The 18,329-nt window shown below is 60.3% G+C and overlaps 1 protein-coding gene across 2 annotated transcripts; it reads right to left on the reverse strand.

The window, feature by feature from the left end:
* Positions 1 to 38: 38 nt before the first annotated feature.
* On the reverse strand, positions 39 to 4,712 carry Rcor2 (REST corepressor 2). 2 transcript variants are annotated; one of them, XM_048361228.1, is made up of 12 exons: positions 4,409 to 4,712; positions 3,703 to 3,759; positions 3,319 to 3,399; positions 2,991 to 3,043; positions 2,730 to 2,891; positions 2,499 to 2,623; positions 2,320 to 2,389; positions 2,014 to 2,229; positions 1,803 to 1,880; positions 1,441 to 1,498; positions 1,096 to 1,325; positions 43 to 1,018 (listed from the first exon to the last, which is right to left on the reverse strand). In XM_048361228.1, exons 1-12 carry the CDS (start codon positions 4,533 to 4,535, stop codon positions 704 to 706), a joined length of 1,572 nt encoding a protein of 523 aa, XP_048217185.1. In that variant the 5' UTR covers positions 4,536 to 4,712; the 3' UTR covers positions 43 to 703. The 2 variants fall into 2 exon arrangements, with proteins under 2 accessions (XP_048217186.1, XP_048217185.1); XM_048361229.1 differs by lacking the exon at positions 2,014 to 2,229 and having other exon boundaries at positions 39 to 1,018.
* Positions 4,713 to 18,329: the final 13,617 nt, after the last annotated feature.

Below are 18,329 nucleotides of genomic sequence, written 5' to 3' on the forward strand. Positions count from 1 at the left end.
AAGCGGTTCCTGGGGGGGGGGGGGGGGGGCGGGGGCAAGACAGGCCAGTGCTGGGTGGACACAGAAGAAAAGACTCAGCCAGTTTAGGACGTCGTATTTATTTTCTTCTTAAAAAATGTTGAAAAATAAACCCATGTCTGCATAAGTTCCCAACCCACCAAGCTTTGGAGGGAAGGGGGGCAAAGTGGGCACCTAATTAATTGCTTCTCAGCATTGCCATCTGGTCTTGAGCACAGCTTCCTTTCCAGCCTTTGCTGCTGTTAGGCTCCAAGGAGCCTTTGCCCACCTTCCCTCAGCCCCTCCGCCTTACCCCAGGCTTATTGCTAAAAGGAGGGCAAGGTGAATGAGGTCAGCAAACACCCCAAACTACCATCTCCAAGACCCCCCACGCTAAGGTCACTACCCCTACACACAAAAGGCAGGCCCGAAGGCCCAGCCCCCTGCAGGGAGACAGGCAACTACTCCAGTCCCAGCTGGGAGCTAGAAGTCCCCTTGGGCCAGCTCCGAAGGGCCCGGAGCCCCAGCCCCTGGCCAGGCGCTGGCTGGCTTAGCTGCCAGGACACGTGCAGAAAACCACAAGTCCCAGCTCCTCCACCTGGTAGCTCTGGGTTCTTCGAAAGATCTAACAAGAGTCCTAATCCCTCGTGTCCTCATGGTGTCCAGCAAACGGGGTTGGGGGGCAGGGGAGGTAGAAGACCAGGACTCAAAGTGAGGGTGCTGGAGGCTCCAGCGGTGCTCCGATCAGGGTGGGCGGGGGCTGAGGGCCAGGGCGGGCGGTGTGGCGGGACGCAGCCAGGGCTGGGCGGATGAGAGGAGGTGGGGGCTGGTTGGGGGCCAAGCGGGGCTGCAGGAATCGGCCCTGCTGCAGTGGGGGCGGCTGGCGGAGCAGGGTGGGGGCGGTGGGCAGAGGGGGCCTCAGCAGCGGGGGTGGCTGGGACAGCGAGGTGGGCGGCGGAGGGGGGGGTGGCGCAGGGGGCGCAGATCGAGGTGCAGATGTTGAGACAGATGTGATCTGGACCTGAGGGAAAGAAGGGTAAGAAAGCTGCTCTGGCTGACACCCTTTCCTTTCCCTCCCCCCCGCACCTTTTCCCTCACCTCATCATCTTCTTCTAGGGCTGGGGCGGGCACAGGCACCCCTCGCCGAGCCTCCTCCGTGGGGGCCGGGGCTGCGGGGGCCCCATCCTGCTCAGCCTCCCATTCCTGCAACACCTCCTCCAAGTTGAACCGCCGTCGGTAACTCACAAAGAAGGTCTTCACCTGGGTCAGAGTCTTGTTTCCGATCACCTCGGCAATTGCCCCAAAGTCTTTGCCATATCTGCGGATAGCTGCAGAGGTCAAAAGGGCAGCGAAGTGTAAATGCCCTCTTGCTAGTTACTTCTTGGACCCTTCCCTTCTACCCTCCGCTCCTTGGAGTCCTCGGTTCTCCCCTGCGGCACCGACCTTGTACAGCCAAAAGTTGCTCATCTGTAGTCCAGCGGGAGTTGAACTTGATATTGGCCTGGAGCGAGCAAAGAACACAAATTACCCTCACACTCAAAACACAGAAATGGCTATGGCTCACGCCTGTGATCCTTGCTACTGAGGAGGCTGAGACCCACAGGGTTGTGATTTGAGGTCAGCCTGGGCAGAACGCTCTGCAGGATTCCATCTCCAGTGAGCCAGCAAAATGCCACGCTGGAGCCGTGGTTCAGGCGGTCGCGGGCCGGCCATGAACAGGAAAGTGGGGAGCGTGAGACCGAGTTCAGGCGCCACCCACCTCCAGAAAGCCCCCCTCTGCCCCCAGACTTGCAGAAGAGTCTCACCTCGGGAGGGCGGAGCGGGTCAATGCCGCCCTCTAGGGCTTGACGGAGGCTGCTGTTAGCCTGCTTCATGCTCTGCACCTAGCAAGGCAGGAGAGTGGGCCTGGGCTGGGCGCTCGCTCCCGTCCGCAGAGGCCCAGACAGCGGGGCCCTGGCTGGCCCCAAAGCTGGCCCCGCCAGCTGATCTCCCCACCCGCTGTTCTCGGGCCCCCACCTGGCGCTTGAGGGAGATGAGCTGGGAGTCAAGACCTCGGAGTGTGAGGTTGGCGAGGTCCGGGCTCCCCGACACTGCGGTGAGGCCCTCGGGGCTCAGGTACATGCCCTTGGGGGGGCGTCGGCGCGTGCGCAGTGGGTGGTGGCGGTACTGCGATGCCTGGACCTCCTTCTTCCCGGGGCCAGGGCGGGCGTTCAGAGGTCGAGAAGGCAGGGGCTGCAGGGGAAGGAGGAGAGGGTGGTGGTGCGGAGCACCCAGAGGCAGAGGGGTAACAGCCGGGAGAGGGCGGAGCAGCCTGAACCTCACCTCTCTCTTAGGATCCCCAACATCAGGCTCTCCTTCACTGGCGGCTCCTCGTCCCTCTTCAAGCTCATCACTGTGGACACATTGGCAAGGAGGGGATGAGGCAGGGGTCGGAAATCCTGCCCTGCTGCCCCCAACCTCCCCCCACCCCCCGCGCCCCCGCACCGTCCCCCACCCCCCACCTGTCCTCTTTTTCCTTGCGGCCACCAAGCCGCCGCGCCTGTCGGTCCATCACGCTAGTCCGGCTTCGAGTCTTCTTCCATGAGTAGTAATACTTCACCAGGCTGGGAATCAGCTTGTCAGGTAGCTAGAGAGGCAAGGCCGGAGGTGGGGGCCCACCTGAGACTCAACCCCCCCGAAAGTTGGCTGGGGCGGAGGGGCGGAGGAGCACCGAGGGCCGAGGGGCAGTTTACCATCTGCTGGATCCGCTGGAAACACTTGCCGTGGAAGCCGAAAGCCTGTTCAAACAGCACCTTGTCCTCCACAGTCCACTCGTCGGGGAACGGAGTGAAGTTGGCCAAGTCAGCCAGTGACTTCTCCACGTCATGCTTGTGCCACAGGAGCATGCCCAGGGCCTGGCCCGGGACAAGGGGCGACTCAGGCCTGGCCACCCCCTGCAAGGTCCCCTGCCCCCCCCCCCCCGCCCCGCTCAGCCCCTCAGGACCCTGGCTTACCTGCTCAATGTTGTAGCCATGCTTCTCCTTGGCCATCGCAATGTATTTGTCAACTGCAAGGAAGAGGAGCAAGCACCTTGGTGAAGAGGGTTACAGCTACTAACCCAGGTGAACCCCAACATCCAGGGACAAGGCCCCTGGGCCTACACCCCCACAGGCAGAGCTGTACATGAGCCTCCAGCCCAGTTCTTTATTGTCCAGGCTGGCCTGGGAGCCCCTGGGCTTCCAGCAAACTATCTGCCTCACCCCCCAGAGAAGCTGGGGCCACAGAGCTGGCAGCCCTTAGGAGATGAACCCCAGTCCCACCTCCAGGGCCTGCCTCACTCACGCTTGGCATCAGACACGCAGTGGTTGGGCGACCACACCAGCATCCCCTTCAGCTCCTTGTTGCTATAGCGGGCCGGGCTCTCTGAAAGGCAGGGACACGGGAGGGGAGGGACAACTCCATCAGCTTGCAGAGGCGGCCAGGACCTGAGGCCCCAGGCGGCAGCAGGAGGGCCTGGGAGGTGAGGCCCAGAAGGGAAGGAGGAGCAGAGACCCAGACAGGAAGGCAGGGAGGGAAAACCAACCGTGCTACTGGGCTCCGCGCCCCCACCCCTCCACCCACAGGAGCCAGCCAAGGACTCCCCAGGTGGGGCTGCGGGCCAAGCCACCGGGCGCCTCCTGCCCTCCCCTCCTCGCCCTCCCCTCCACCGCCTGTCCTGCCACTCACCAGGCTTGCACTCCGGAATTACGGCCTGGTAATTGGTTCCAACTCGGATCATGCTGTCTGTGGAGGCAGGGGGAGGGAGTCAGGACTCCAGGGAGGGAAGGGGGGGGTGGGAGGATGTGGCCCGGAGGTGGCTGGCTTGGACTTCTCCTTCCTGACCACCCAAGGCCTTCACCTTCCAGGAGGCTCAGTTTCCCCAGCCACCCTTTGCCTCCACACGGGCCTGGAAGGGGCAGAGGGGGACCAGAGGGCAGTTTCACAACTCAGGTTAAGGCAGAGCGCTTTGTTCTGGCTGGAAGTGGGGGCCTGGAGGGCATCCCCAGACCCTGGACGGCAGCCCTCCCTCCACCCCCACCCCCACGCCCCGGGGAGCCCTCACAAGCTTGGTGTGGAGGTGTCTTCGTCCCAGCCCCGACCCCAGGCAGACTTGTCTCCTACCAGGTGGCAAGGGGCCGGAGGGACCTGACTGTGGCGTGGTGGCACCCCTAACTTGCTCAGCCACCGAGGGCAGAGGGGAGACCGGATTCCTGCGCCGGCAGCCCCGGGATGGGGAGAGGAGTGCGGTGGAGGCTCCCATCCAGAAGGGGCAGGAAAGGCCGGGTTATGACGGCCCCCAGGTCTGCACCTCCCCTCCCCGCCATCCTGCCTTGCTCTGTGCGCCCCCCTCCCCCCCCCCCCGGGCCGGGGCGCCCTGGGCCCCTGGGCTCACCGTGCGAGTGCTCCTCCTCGCTGCTGTCATCCTCCGAGTGCGGCTGTCCACCATTGGGAGCCGTCTTGGCCCGGCTGCGGGACAGGATCCCCGAACCCGCCCCGGGCTTCTCCATCACCGAGGGCATGACCCCGCTCGGCTGCGCCGCGGGGCGCGGGAGCCTTCGGGGCGCTGCGGTGGCGGCCGCGCTCGCTCCGCGTGTCGTGCCCGGCCCGGCCTGGAGAGGTCGCCACTGAGGCTACGGAGGCAGAAGGGGCCCAGGGCCGGCGGGGCGGGAGCGGCGGGCGACCCTCACCCGCGACGGCGGCGGAAAAGTTTGTAAAAAAAAAAAAAAAAAAAAAAAGTGGGGTGTGCGGGGGGGGGGTTGGGCGCCAGGACCGGCGAGGCGGGGGGGGGGGGGCGCGCGCCGTGCGCCCCTCGGGGCGGGCGCTCCCCGGGGGAAGTCGGGGGGCTCCGGTCCTCGGGGCGCCCCGGAGCTCCCGCCGCGCCAAGTCCTCCGGCCGGCGAGCGGTGCGGCGCGATCTACGCCCACCGTGGGCTCCGCGCCTCGACGCGCGGCCAGGGATGCGCGGGTGCCCGGGTGGGGGGACCCCGGTCCCGACCAGACCCCGGCGCGCGACGGCAGCCCCGGCGGCGGAGGCGGTGGCGGGACGGCGCGCAGCGCCCCGCACCGCACCGCCCCGCACCGCGCGTGGCGCCGGGGGCAGAGTTGCCGGGAGGCGGGCGGAGCGCAGCCGCGGGCGCCGCCTCGCCTCGCGCCCTCCCCGGCGCGCTCCTCGCTCCTCGCCCGCCCGCCCGCCCGCCCGCCCGCCGCTCGCGCCCCGCCGCCCGCTCGCTCTCCGCCCGCTCCTCGCGCACACAATGAAGCTGCTGGCAGGGAAGTAGTGCCGGCTGCGGCCTCAGCACCCCTCCCCCAGCCGATGCCTCCGCCAGCTGAACATCTGGCCCTGGGGTGGGAGGGAGGCCGGGGGCGGGGCCGCGCGGGGCTGGACCTCCAGGGGGTGGGGTCAGCCCCCGGGCGGGGCGCGCGTCCCTCCGCGGGGCCCCTGGGCGTCCCGGGGGTGCCCCCCCCCCGGAACGGCCCCCGAGGGAGACCTCGTGCCCCTCCGTGCCCCTCCCGCTAGGTTCCCCCCCCCCGGGGGGCAGCTGCGGGTCGGGTCCCCCACACCCGTGGGCTCGGGTTTCTGCCGTCCGCCGCCTGCCCCGGGGCCCCGAGGCCGCCCGCCTGCACGCCCGGGTGGAGCCCAGCTTTTCCTTCCATTTCCCTTCCTGCCAAGGAACTCCCCGCCCCCCCTCTTCCGCAGGGGGACCCCCCCCCCCCCGTGCGCCCTTAGGGGCCAAAGCGGATGGGAAGCCGGGCAGGACAGGCGAGCGATGGATTCCTCCAGCAGCTACTAGGCCAGAGCCTGACTTCTGGTGCGGTTCCCAGAGGGTCACCTCAATTCCCCTTCACGGCTGCAGCCTGCACCCCCCAACCCGGCGGCGTGAGCCGCTGAGGGCGGGGGGGAGGAGGGGCTCTCCTCCCCACGGGGCTCACTGTCACCCCAGCTGGAGGCGGCGTCGCCCCCCGCCCCCCCCCCCCCCCGTGTGGACCGGCTCGGGCCGAGTGACAGACAGACCGGGGAGCGGGTGGGGAGGCACAGACGGGGAGGGGGAGGGGGCGGCAGAGCCTTCCAGAGCCAGCCCCAGCCACCCTGCCAGGCACACAAAGAGCCGCGCGCACACCGGCAGCGGCTCCCCGCCCGCCCGCCCGCGCCCGGGGCACGTGCCGCCCCGCACACGGGCCCCCGGCCCTCGCCCCGCGCGCACGCACGCACGCCCGCCCGCCCGCCCCGGCGTCCACCCGGGGCCCAGCCCGTCGTGCCCAGGTCGAGCCGAGCCGCGCGCGGCGCGCACCCTCCTCTGCCTCCCCTGACTCGGCCACTCTGTAATCAGATTCCTAAATTTAGAAGCGGCCCTGGCCCTGCCGGGGATCCCCGCCCCCACCCCGGGCAGGGCGGCCTGGCCGGGGTCCTGCGGTCAGGCCGCGACCTGGCTGGGGCCGCCCAGTCGTGGGGGCTCCTCCTCGAGGGCGGCCTGGCTGGCAGGCACGACCCCACCCGGCTGCGGCCCGGCCTGTCGGACCACACGGGGCCACCCAGCCAGCGGCCACGTTGCCTGCCCGCCGCCGCCGCACCTTGGGTCACAGCTCCAGGGCCCTTTCTCCTGCCCTTTCTATCAGGGTTTGGGCACAAAGCCCCAGGGTGAGCAGGCCTGGACAAAGGAGGCAACTGAATAGACCAAGAGGCGTTCTGAGTGAAAGGAGGGGGGGGGGGTCTTCTCCAAGATGAAGAGATCCTCCCCCAGACACCCCTCAGAGTGGCAAGGTGCCACCCCATCCCCAAACCTCCACGGATGAGGGACGCCCTCTGCCATCCCCTTCTGCGCACCCCACCCTCCTCGGATGGCGATGGTCTTGCTTTCATCTTGTGGCTGGAGCCCATTAGGCAGGACCTTGGTTGGGTCCCCATCCCCCCACGCGCTGGTCTCTATTCATTCTTACACCTAGGATCCCAGGCTCAGTCAAGCGCCCCTCTACCCCCACCCTGGACGCCAGCATCAGGCTTACTCCTGGCCTCCTTCCACCGGGGCTGCACGGGGGACCCCTGCCCCCTCCACACGGGGCTCACACACCACCTAGCAGGGATCCCCAGCAGCTGGCCCCAGAACCCCACCCCCTACCCACCAGGACCTCATTCTGTTCTCTCCATTCTCCCTGGAACAAACACTGGGGCCAAGAGAAGATCAGGGGAGGTTTATTCCCTGGGTGGGGCGATCTCAGGCCCTGGGTGAGGCTTCTGCCCAGGAGGTAAGACTCAACACCCCAGGGGTTGGAGGGTGCCTGTGGGGGTCACAGGGTCTAGACAGGAGGTACACACTTTTAGCAAGCAGCCTCCTCCTCTAGGGGCAAGGGTACAGGGTTGGCAGGGAGGGGCAAAGCCCCACCCCTCCCACCTGCTGCAGCCACCCCCTCCCCAGCTGGCCCCCTCTTTTGTGCAAAGACACACAAAGGACAAGGGGCCCCGGCCGGCCTGGCCATCTGCTCCCAGCAGCCTGAAGGCTCTTAAAGAGACAGCACCCCCTCCCTGCTGCCCCGGGGCTGTGGGGTGCTGCTATGCTACAGGACCTGGGTCAGATCAGCACCCCAGATCTCGTCCACCTTCCCCTGACTGCCTGTGCCCCCTCCCCCCAGACCTGGCCTCCATGCTGCCTCAGGCCTGGGGTGCAGAGGTACCACGCGGCCCGGAGCATAGGGTGTGGGAGGGGAGAGGAGAGGCCTCCTGGGGCCAGCCCCTCCCTCTCCTCCAGCCTGTCGGAGCTTGGTGGCCAGCTGGAGAATGGGGGGGGGGGTCCCTTCGCCTTCCCCCCCCTCCCCGGCCACCTGGGAGCTTAAAGAGAGTGTGGGTCTCTAGGGAATGTCCTCCATTTTGACTGATGAGTTCTATTCTTCCACGGGGAGGAAGGACGGCCGGAGGAAGGGGACTGTGCCATCTTCCTCAGGCCTCAGCCCCGGCTGCCTGAGATCAGATCCCTGGCTGTTCTTCCAGATGAGGAGATTGAGGCCGGGCTTGGCCCCACAGACCTCTGCCTCAAGCCTTTTGTCTCCCCTGCTTGCCTGGGTCACTAAAGGGTCCTCACCGCAGGTCCCCCGGCCCCCCGGGCGTGGCCAGTCCAGCCCCTCCCCTCCGGGTGGCGGGTCACACCGCTCATGGACACCCATGCACTTGATTTGTGTGACTGTACTGGAGGCTGCGTTCCCGGGGCCTAGCATACAGCAAGCACTCAGCATTTGCTGAACGCATGAATGTCAGGAGCCTGAGCGCGCAGCTTTCCTCTCGGCTGGATTTCCCAGCCCAGCTGGCCGCCTTCCAGTTCAAGGTGAGGCGGAGGTACAAAGGTTGCCCTGGATGGTGGGAAAGAAAAGGAGAGAGCGACCTTGAGTGAGCCTCAGAACTCCATCCTCCTCCTCCTCCTCCCCCCCAAAGGCACGGGGCTAGGGGGGTAGCGGGGAGAGCTCCAGCCATCCAGACCCTGCCAGCCCTGCCAGACAGACTGGGAGAGGCTGTCCTTCGTGGGGTGGTGCCTGGGCCCCCCGCCAGGATCCTCGGTGACCACAGCCAAGGGGCTAAACTTGGGGAGAGAGGTAGGCAGGCAGGCCTGGAGTCGGAGAGGGAGGAAAGAGGACCTGGGCAGAAACCTGGCTGAGCGGTTAAGGGGTGGTGTGCCCCCCCCACACACACACACAGGAAAGGCAGCTGCAGAATGGAAGGGACTTGGAGGAGCTCCACTAAGGCCCCCTGATGCTACCCAAATAGGAATTCTGTCCTCCTCTGCCCTCCCATCCACGGGGGGGGGGGGGGGGGGACCTGGCAAGGCAGTGTGTCTTGGAGTGCTGTCCTTGTGTTCTGCTGGTGAGTCCCTACCCTCCACTCGGCTCTGCCCAGCCTCCCCCTTGTGAAGGACAAGGCTGGGAGAAGGTGACAGAGGTGGCAATCCAAGGAGGCTGGGGGCGGCGGGGGGCTCCTGGGAACGGCGCCGGGGGAGTGCAGGGCAGCCGGCACCAGGTTCGAAGGAGCCCCCAGGCTTCCTGACACCCACAGGGCCACCTGGAAATCGAACCCCTGAGCCAGGTGGGAATAGGGGGAGGAGAGGCCCCCAAAGACCTCCCCTCCGTGGATAGACAGGAAGGACAGCGGGGACTCTCGGAATGTCTGAGGCAGCCTCAAAACCCAGACCCCCTTCCTTTCTCAGGCAGCGGCAAGGGGGGGGGGGGGCCTCCTCTTCTCTCACCTGGGCTCCGGCTGCGCCCTCTAGTGGTGACAGCGCAGACTGGAGGGTCCCACCCCCAGTCTGGACACAAATGTCCTTTTCAGCAAAGCTGAGCCTGCCTGGAACCCAGGAGAGAGCAAGCTTTTGGGATAAGTGCCTGACCTCCCCCCTCCCCCGACCCCCAGGCCTCACCCCGGCCCGGGCCGCTAGAATCACTGAGCCTTCAATCTGTCCCTAGCCTACAGCTAATCTTGCCCCAGAGCTACCAAGAACCTTCCAGAGCAAAGTTCCTTGCAGTCTAGAGGCCACAGTGGAGACAAAGGAACAAGCCGACCAAAGCAAGCCAGAAGCTTAGTTCTGCGGTGAGTCCTAACTCTGTGCTCACGCACTGTGTGGCCTTAGGTGCGTTACTTGTTGTCCTTTGTGCCCCCCCCAAAGCCCCTCCTCACTGCACTACGCAGCCCTAGGCAGACAGATGTCCTTTATGACACCCCCCCCCCTTTAAACTTGCCAGTGTGGCTCCTCCAATCCACTGGCTACATAGAGGTTCTTTCTTTTTTTGGTTGTTGGTCGTGAGGCTCGAACTCAGGGCCTGGGTGCTGTCTTTGAGCTTTTTTTTCTTTTTGGCTCAGAACTAACACTCTACCACTTTGAATCATAGCGCCACTTCCAGTTTTCTGCTGGTTCATTGGAGATGAGAGTCTCAAAGACTTTCCTGACCAGCCTGGTTTTGAAGTGAGATCTTCAGCTCTCAGCCTCCGGAGTAGCTAGGATTGCAGGCGTGAGCCACCGGCGGCGCCCAGCTTGGATACAGATTCTTAAACGCTGCTCCCATCCAGCCCCACCAAGCTTCCCAACGGCAGCCCGGCAAGGTGCACCAAATCCAGTAGGATCCCGGGGCTCTCTAGCCTGCCTCTGAGCCGGCCACCCATCTCCATGCCCAGCCCCTGCCGTCCAAGGCCTGGCCCCCGCCCGGGGCCTCTACTCTGCCAGGGCCCACTCAGGGCTTCTGGTCCAGCATTGAGCAACGCCCCCGCCCCCCACCACAAAGCCCGCCTCCACTACTCCCCCATGACTCTGTGACATCGGAAGAACCCCGGAATCTGCCCCGGCTCTGATTCACTTCCTTCCTGCCCCCCCCTCCCCCCGCCAACATGGCCCCAACCCTGTCCCCTTTCTGCTAAAACTGGTCAAAGACGCGTTTCACAGTGAGAGCTGGCCGCTCACGCCTGAAATCCTAGCTACTCAAGAGGCTGCCATCTGAGAACCAAGGTTCAAAGTCCGCCCTGGGAAGAAAAGTTTGAGGGACTTTTTATCTCCAACTAACCACCAAAAAGCCTGAAGTGGAGCTGTGGTTCAAGTGGTAGAGCACCTGCCTTGAGTGAAACGCTAAGGGACAGAGATCAGGCCCTGAGTTCAAGTTCCAGTGCATTCACACACACCCCCATCCTCGAGTTTGCCTCCCAATCCCTCCCCAACCACTCACCACTCGGGGTCACTTCAGGCAGCCCGCACCTCAGCCTCTGCCAAGGACGCCATTATCGCTCAACTCAAAGCAAGCGCTTGGCTGGTCCTGGGCCCACCCCGCCTGGCCCCGCCCCGCGGCAGCACTGCACATGGCTCCTCCCAGGCTCCCCTCCTCGGTGTAGGTCCTCAAGGCTCTATTCACATCTCTCAAGCCCCCCCCCCACCTTCAGAGCCTAGCCACCCCCTACCATCCATCCTAGGCCCCCAGTTCCAGCCAAATGCCTTCTGAGCTCTAGGTGTCTCTCAGGTCTGTCCAAAACTGATCTCAGAATATTTTTCTTTTTTTTGCCAGTGCTGGGCCTTGAACTCAGGGCCTGGGCACTGTCCCTGAGCTCCTCTTTTGCTCAAGGCTAGCGCTCCGCCACTTGAGCCACAGCGCCACTTCTGGCTTTTTCTGTGTACGTGGTGCTGGGGAATGGAAAGGGCTTCATGCATGTTAGGCAACCGCAGCCCTGATCTCAGAATCTTTATCGCCACCAGGCCAGCCAGCTTTCCTTATCCCCATCCCTGCTAAGGTGCTGCGGTCCCTCCACCCTTCCCTTTATTTCCGGGGTCCTCCAGTCTCCAGTTCCTGCCCCGCCCCTCCCCCAGGGCCCCTCTCAGGCTTTACCCTATTCCTGAGCCTCTTCTAATCTGGTCTGTATTGACGGGGTGGGGGGGAGGGGGGATGCTTTCCAAACCCCCTACCTGATCAGATTAATCCTTTACTCATCAAGCTCCTTAGTCTGACTTATCCCCTTGAAAAGCTGTTCCTCCTTCAGTCCTTCTCCCCTTCCCTTTTCTGGCTCAGGCATCCTTTGTCAACCTTCTCTGAGGCCCTAGATACCAGGATTGGCTCAGAAGCAGCCTGAAGCCCTGAGCTAGCCTAATTAACTGGCCGTAAATATGGGACGGAGACCAGGAAGTTGAACCCAGGTGTGTTGGCCATCTTTGATTTTCAACAATAGTCAATTAGCTAGCTAGGTAGGTGTGGTGTATTCCCAATAAAGGAGACTATGGCCGGAAGACCAAAAGTTCAAAGCCAATGTGAGTTGTGGCTACAGGAGGAGATCTTCTCTCTCAAAAGAAAAGGCCAGGTGCTGATGACTCACGCCTGTGGTCCTAGCTACTCCAGAGGCTGAGATCTGAAGATCATGGTTTGAAACCAGCCCAGGCAGGAAAGTCTGTGAGACTTTTATCTCCAATTAACCACCAGAAAACTGGAAGTGGAGCCTGTGGCTCAAATTGGTAGAGCACTAGCCTTGAGCAGAAGGGTTCAGGGACTGCCCAGACCCTGAGTTCAAGCCCCTGTACGTACTAGTGGGGGGTGGGGGTGGGGTGTGTACACACACAGATGGCATGGTTATATAAACATGTGTACAGGGATTCAAGGCCAGCCTCCCTGCCCAAAGTTAGCACAAGACCCTATCTGAAAAGCAAAACAGCAAGAGGGCTGAGGTCAAGGCTTAATGATAGAGCACTAAGCAGGAGGCCAAGAGTTCAACCCCAGAACAAGAGGAGGGAGGAAGGGGGAGGAGGGTAGAGAAGAGAGATAAGAAAGGTGGGAGGGGAAGGGAAGAGAGAGTTCATCATTGCAAAAGATACCAAGAGATGGAGACGCCACCACTGTAGAGGACGCTGAAGAAATAGGAGAAACCTGTTTTATTCATCCCCCCCCCATGACCCCATGGACCAAACTCACCTGAAGCCACTAAACCTCTGAGCCTTTTCACCTGAGCAAATACTGAGCCAATACATTTCCTAGGTTGAACCTTATTCATTTCTACTTCCACCACAACCTCAGAAGATCTTCTTTCAAATGCTTACCCACAGTCAATCTGTAATTCCAAGCAAGCACTGAGTCTTTGATCAAGCCTGGAGTTTTGTTTGTTTTTGTTTTTTTGGCTTGCACTCAGGGCTTGGGTGCTGTCCTTGAGCTTTTTGTGCTCAAGGCTAATGCTTTACCACTTTGAGCTACTGTGCCAACTCCTGTTTTTGTTTTTGTTGCCAGTCCTGGGGCTTGGACTCGGGGCCTGAGCACTGTCCCTGGCTTCTTTTTGCTCAAGGCTAGCACTCTGCCACTTGACCACAGCGCCACTTCCGGCTTTCTCTCTCTCTCTCTCTATATATATATATGTATGTATGTATGTATGTATGTATGTGGTGCTGAGGAATTGAACCCAGGGCTTCATGTTTATCAGGTGAGCACTTTACCACTAGGCCATATTCCCAGCCCTCCTGTTTTTGAGTGGTTCATTGGAGACAAGAGTCTCACCAGAACTTTTCTGCCTGGGCTGGCTTCAAACAGTGATCCTCAGAGCTCAGCCTCCTGAGTAGCTAGGATTACAGGCGTGAGCCAATCAGTGCCGGTACATTAGCCTCACAGTGAGTCTGCAGGGACAGAAAATCCAGGATAGACTGGCCAATGGATGGATTTCAAATAGTAGTTTAGACATTTTAGCCATTCCTTCAACAAACACAACCTGTCCACTGTCTGAATACCCCAAGTCCTCTCCTCTCCTCTGCAAAGTCTTAACCAGCGGATATTGGCTGGCAGATTGCCTTGAATCTGTGCTGATGAGGACTCTGAGTCTATAGCTTGCTTCAGCAAGAAAGGCTGCCAGAGGGATTAGTAATGTCTGCCCCAGGCACAGAATAGGGTGGCAGGAGGCAGACAGCAGGAAAGACTGGAAACGGGACAAATCTGGTGCAGAAAAACCTGGACCTCCTAAAGATGGAGTCCTTGGGTTTTAGATGTTGATTTCTGTCCTTCCCAATAGTCCATTGTTGAAGTCCTAATCCCTCAGTAAAATAGATTGTTGTTGTTGTTTTACTGTAAAGTGGGGTCACTGAGGGAGGGGGCGAGTCTAGTCAGACTGGTGTCCTCACAAAAGGGTGAGATGTGGACCCAGAGGGCGATGAGTGCCCCCTCCGTCCCCCCCCCGCCCCCGCCAGTCCCTGGACCCGCCACGTCTAGCCTGCAGAACGGTGGGGCAAGTCAGTGCTACCCGGTCGTGCCGCCATGGTCTCCTGCACCTGTGTCCTGTGCTCCGGCGGTACGCGCCCACTGAACACAAACTACCGTGAGTGACAAAAGCAGAAATTGTTGAGCCAGGTGCTGGTGGCTCACACCTGCGATCCTAGCTACTCAGGATGCGAGAACTGAGGTTTGAAGCGAGCCTGAACAGGAAAGAATCTGTAAGAATCTTCGTTTATGTGCCAGTCCTGAGGCATGAGCCTTTCAGGGCTTGGGTGCTGTCTTTTAGCTTTTGTGCTCAAGGCTGGTACTCCACACTTGAGGCACAGCTGCACTTCCAACTTTTTGGTGGTTCATTGGAGGTAAAAATCTCACAGACTTTCCTGCCTGGGCCCCCTGAGCAGCTAGGATTACAGGCTTGAGCCACAAATGCTGGCAAAGCATCTAGTTCTTCCCTATAACTTTGTTGTCTCTGTGTGTCTCTCTCTTGTCATCAGAGGTGAGCAGCTTTGCTCTACCACATCCTCCCTACCTACCCCAGCCTAAAAGCAATGGAGGAAGCAGTCCACACTCTGAAAAAATATTTTTTTGAGGGGGGGGGGCTTGAACTCAGGGCCTGAGCACTGTCCCTGGCTTCTTTTTGCTCAAGGCTAGCACTCTGCCACTTGAGCCACAGCACCGCTTCTGGCCGTTTTCTCTATATGTGGTGCTGGGGAATCGAACCCAGGGCTTCATGTATACGAGGCAAGCACTCTTGCCACTAGGCCATATTCCCGGCCCAGCAGCAGCCATCTTAACAGCCTGCAGTCCTTGTCTCCTGCTGGCCTGCGAAGTTGTCCGGTGAGGTCTGAGAGCACTGTCAGGAGCGCAAGCGTGGCGCTCGACTGAGCTTAGTCTTAGTGCTCTATCACTGCTTATCCCTCAGTCAAGATCTCAGGAGGAGTTTTAACTGGGTGGTCCTCACTGGGGGTTTCTTCCCAGGAGGTTGCAGTTGGCTAGGGGCAGGGCGTTGGGAGCTGGTGTCAGTAATTCTACCTATTCCGGAGGTGAGATCTGAAGGTCATGGGTTGGAATCAGCCTGGGCAAATAAACTCCCAGCTCCAGTTAACCAGCACAAAGCTGGAAGCGAGCACGGTTCAGGGACTCACTTGTGCCTGTCATTCCAGTCAGGAGGTTGAGATATGAGGGGTGTTTATTAGACTCTTATCCCCAATTAACCACCAAAAAGCCAGAAGTGGGAGGTGTGGCTCAAGTGGTAGAGCGCCAGATTGAATAAAGCAGAAGGACAGCGCCCAAGTCTTGAGTTCAAGCCCCAGTACTGGGTCTTGGGCCTTTGGGGAGCTCCGATCCTTGGTGGCAAGTAGGGGCTGGGCGAGACTGCTCCACGGTGCTGCTTACATCCCCTAGAGAGCAACTGAGGAGACTGCAGCAGCGGCAGGAACCAAAATGCCTTTTTAATTACTGATCTCGGTGACCATACACCTTCACTGCTACAGTATGGTGACACAGGTCAGCCCTGTTTCCGCTAGTAGGGACAGCAGGTGTGAATCCCAGCAGGTGAGAGTCCCCGGGGCTATTTTTGTGTCTGGTTGTCATGGGTTCGATATGAGATCAGGTACTATCGGTGTTTCTGGGGGCCAGAGATAATGAGGGAAGAATAGTAGAAACTGAGTTTGGGAAATAGAACTTGGGGCCATCGATTAGTTTTCAAGGGCTACCATAATGAAGTACCACAAAACAGGATTCCATTTTCTTTTGGTTCTGGAAGGAGGGTGGTCAGCAAGGCTAATTCCCATTGTGACACCTTTCTCTCTCTGATAAACACAAGCCAATAGGTTTAGGACTCAGCTTAAATCATGATTCTTAGGTTATTTCTGTATCTTTATCTTTGCCCGCTTTTTTTTTTTTTTGGCAGTCCTAGGGCTTGAACTCAGGGCCTGGGCACTGTCCCTGATGAGCCTCTCTGTACTCTTCCACTTGAGTCACTGTGCCATTTCTGGCCTTTTCTGTTTATGTGGTACTGAGGAATTGAACCCAGGGCTTCTTGTGTGCCAGCCATTTGCCTGGTTTTTATAACTGTAACAGCCAGGTACCGGTGGCTCACACCTATAATCCTAGCTACTCAGGAGGCTAAGATCTAAGAATTGTGGTTCAAAGCCAGCCCAGGAAGAAAAGTCCCTGTGAGACTTTTGTCTCCAATGAACCACTCAAAAACCAGAAGTGGTACTATGGCTCAAGTGGTAGAGCGCTAGCGTTGAGCACAAAGAGGCTCAGGGACAGCGCCCAGGTCCTGAGTTCAAGGCCCCACAATGAACAGCAACAACAACAAAATAATTGTAACAAAAAAACCTGAGGCTGGGTAATTTGTATAGGGGAGAAGTGAATAAGCTGAATATTGTGCAGTTTCAGAGGCTAAAACTCCAAGGTTGGTCAGCTTTGTCAGTGTGGTCTCTGGTGGAAGTCTGAGGGAACATGGCATCACAAGAAGACACCACATAGAATACTGGACACCAGAGTCCAGGCAAGGGCCGGTCTTGCTTTCTCATCCCCATTTAGTTGAGAAGTACTGACTTGGGAATAAGTATGTTCATTTCCTTCCAAGGGCAATGCCCCCAATGGCCTAATTATTTAACACTAGGTGCCCTGACTTTTTTTTTTTTTTTTTTTTGCCAGTGCTGGGGCTTCAATTCTGGGCCCTGAGGACTGAGCTTTGCTTGCTAAAGGCTAGTGCTCTACCAATTGAGCCACAGCTTGTTTATTTATTTATTTATTTTTGGCCAGTCCTGGGGCTTGGACTCAGGGCCTGAGCACTGTCCCTGGCTTCTTTTTTGCTCAAGGCTAGCACTCTGCCACTTGAGCCACAGTACCACTTCCACCTTTTTCTATATATGTGGTGCTGAGGAATCAAACCCAGGAGTTACAGCTTTTTTGTTGTTGTTACAGCTTTTTTGGTAGTTAATGGGAGAGAAGAGTCTCATAAGACTTTCTTGCCTCGACTGGCTTCAAATTGTAACTCTCCAAAACGACCCAGTCTGCTGAGAAACTAGGGTTGCAGGGTATGAGCCACCAGTGCCTAGTTTAGGCTCCCCCTCTTATAGGTCACATCATCTCCCAATATGGTCACACTGGGACCAAGCTTCCAGACATAAACCCTTGGGAGAGCAACTTAAACCCTCTCTAAACTATGAAACCTGAAGACTTCCTTCCAAATTAGGTCACATGCACAGGTATCAGAGGGTTACCACTTGCACGTACCTTTGAGAAGGCTCTACTCAACCCACCAAGGAGGCATCACCATGGGGGGAGGGAATCTGCTTTGGCAAAGGGGTCACATCCCCTAGAGAGCCTTCTATCTCTTTGTGCTCCGTGGCATCTGTGTCCCCCCCCCCCCCCATCCTGGCCTATCATTCCTCCAACTAATGTTTACTGAATGCCTGCTCTGCTCTGCTGCCAGGGCCCCAGGGGTACAGCATTTAGGGTTGACAAACCTGTAACCCTAGCTATTCAGGAGGCTGAGATCTGAGGATCAAAGCCAGCTTGGGCAGGAAAAGTCTGTGAGACTCTCACCTCCAATTAATCACCGGAAAACAAAGTGGCGTGGGGCTCAAAGTGGTCGAGTACTGACTGGCCTTGAGCAAAAAAAGCTCAGGGACAGGGCCCGGGCCGGAGTTCAAGCTCCCATGACTGGCAAAACCCAACCAACCGACAAACAAAAATCTTACTAGAAAGCAAAGGCTCTGGCTCCCCTGGAGATTCTGGGGCAGTCCCAGGGGGGGCTGACACTTCCCCAAGTGACTCCAATGCAGGTCACGTGTGTGTATGGGGGGGGGGGAGCACACCGTAAACTCCTCTGTTGAGACAGAGTGAAGTGAGTCTTACCCAGGGCACCTGAGGTCTCTTTCCTTTTATTTTTCTTTTGGTAGGTTATGGGGCTTGAACTCAGGGCCTGGGCGCTGCTGTCCCTGAGCCTCTCAATGCTCAAGGCTAGCGCTCCAGCGCTAGAGCCACAGCGCCACCGCCGGTTTCCCGGTGGCACCTCGGAGATCGGAGCCTCACGGACTTTCCTGGCCGGGCTGGCTTTGAACCGCGATCCTCAGATCTCGGCCTCCTGAGTAGCCAGGACGACAGGCGGGAGGGAGCCACGGCGCCGGCCAGAGCCCCCGTTTTAACGGTAGGCGTGGCCCGGGCAGTTTCGGACGGCGGAGGCCGCGGGGCTCCGCGCAGCACAGCGCGGGTCGGCGCCGGTGAACATTCATCGCGGAGGTGGCGCGGTTGGGGAGCCGAGGGCGCGGGGGACGAACACGCGGGGCTCCGGTTACCAAACCCCAACCCCATCCAGGGACTCCCCGTGCCCGGGAGGGCTCCGGAGGAGCCGGCGATTCGGAGCTCACGACGCGATTCGTCGTCGGCGAGGGGGGGGGGCAGCCGGCGCGCGGGGCGGCGAGGCCGCGGGACCACCCACCGGCCGCCCAGCGGGGCGCAGCTCCGGGCCGCGGCGCGAGCCGGCGCGACCGTTACCATAGCTACAGGCGCAGCCCGCGCCGGGGGGCGGGGCCAGGGCTGCGACGTCACTCGCTGCGCGACGCTCGCCGGAGCCTCCCGCCTTTCTGGTCCGGGACCCTCGGCCCG

This window comes from Perognathus longimembris, chromosome 13, assembly GCF_023159225.1.
Source record: "Perognathus longimembris pacificus isolate PPM17 chromosome 13, ASM2315922v1, whole genome shotgun sequence".
Classification (NCBI taxonomy): domain Eukaryota; kingdom Metazoa; phylum Chordata; class Mammalia; order Rodentia; family Heteromyidae; genus Perognathus; species Perognathus longimembris.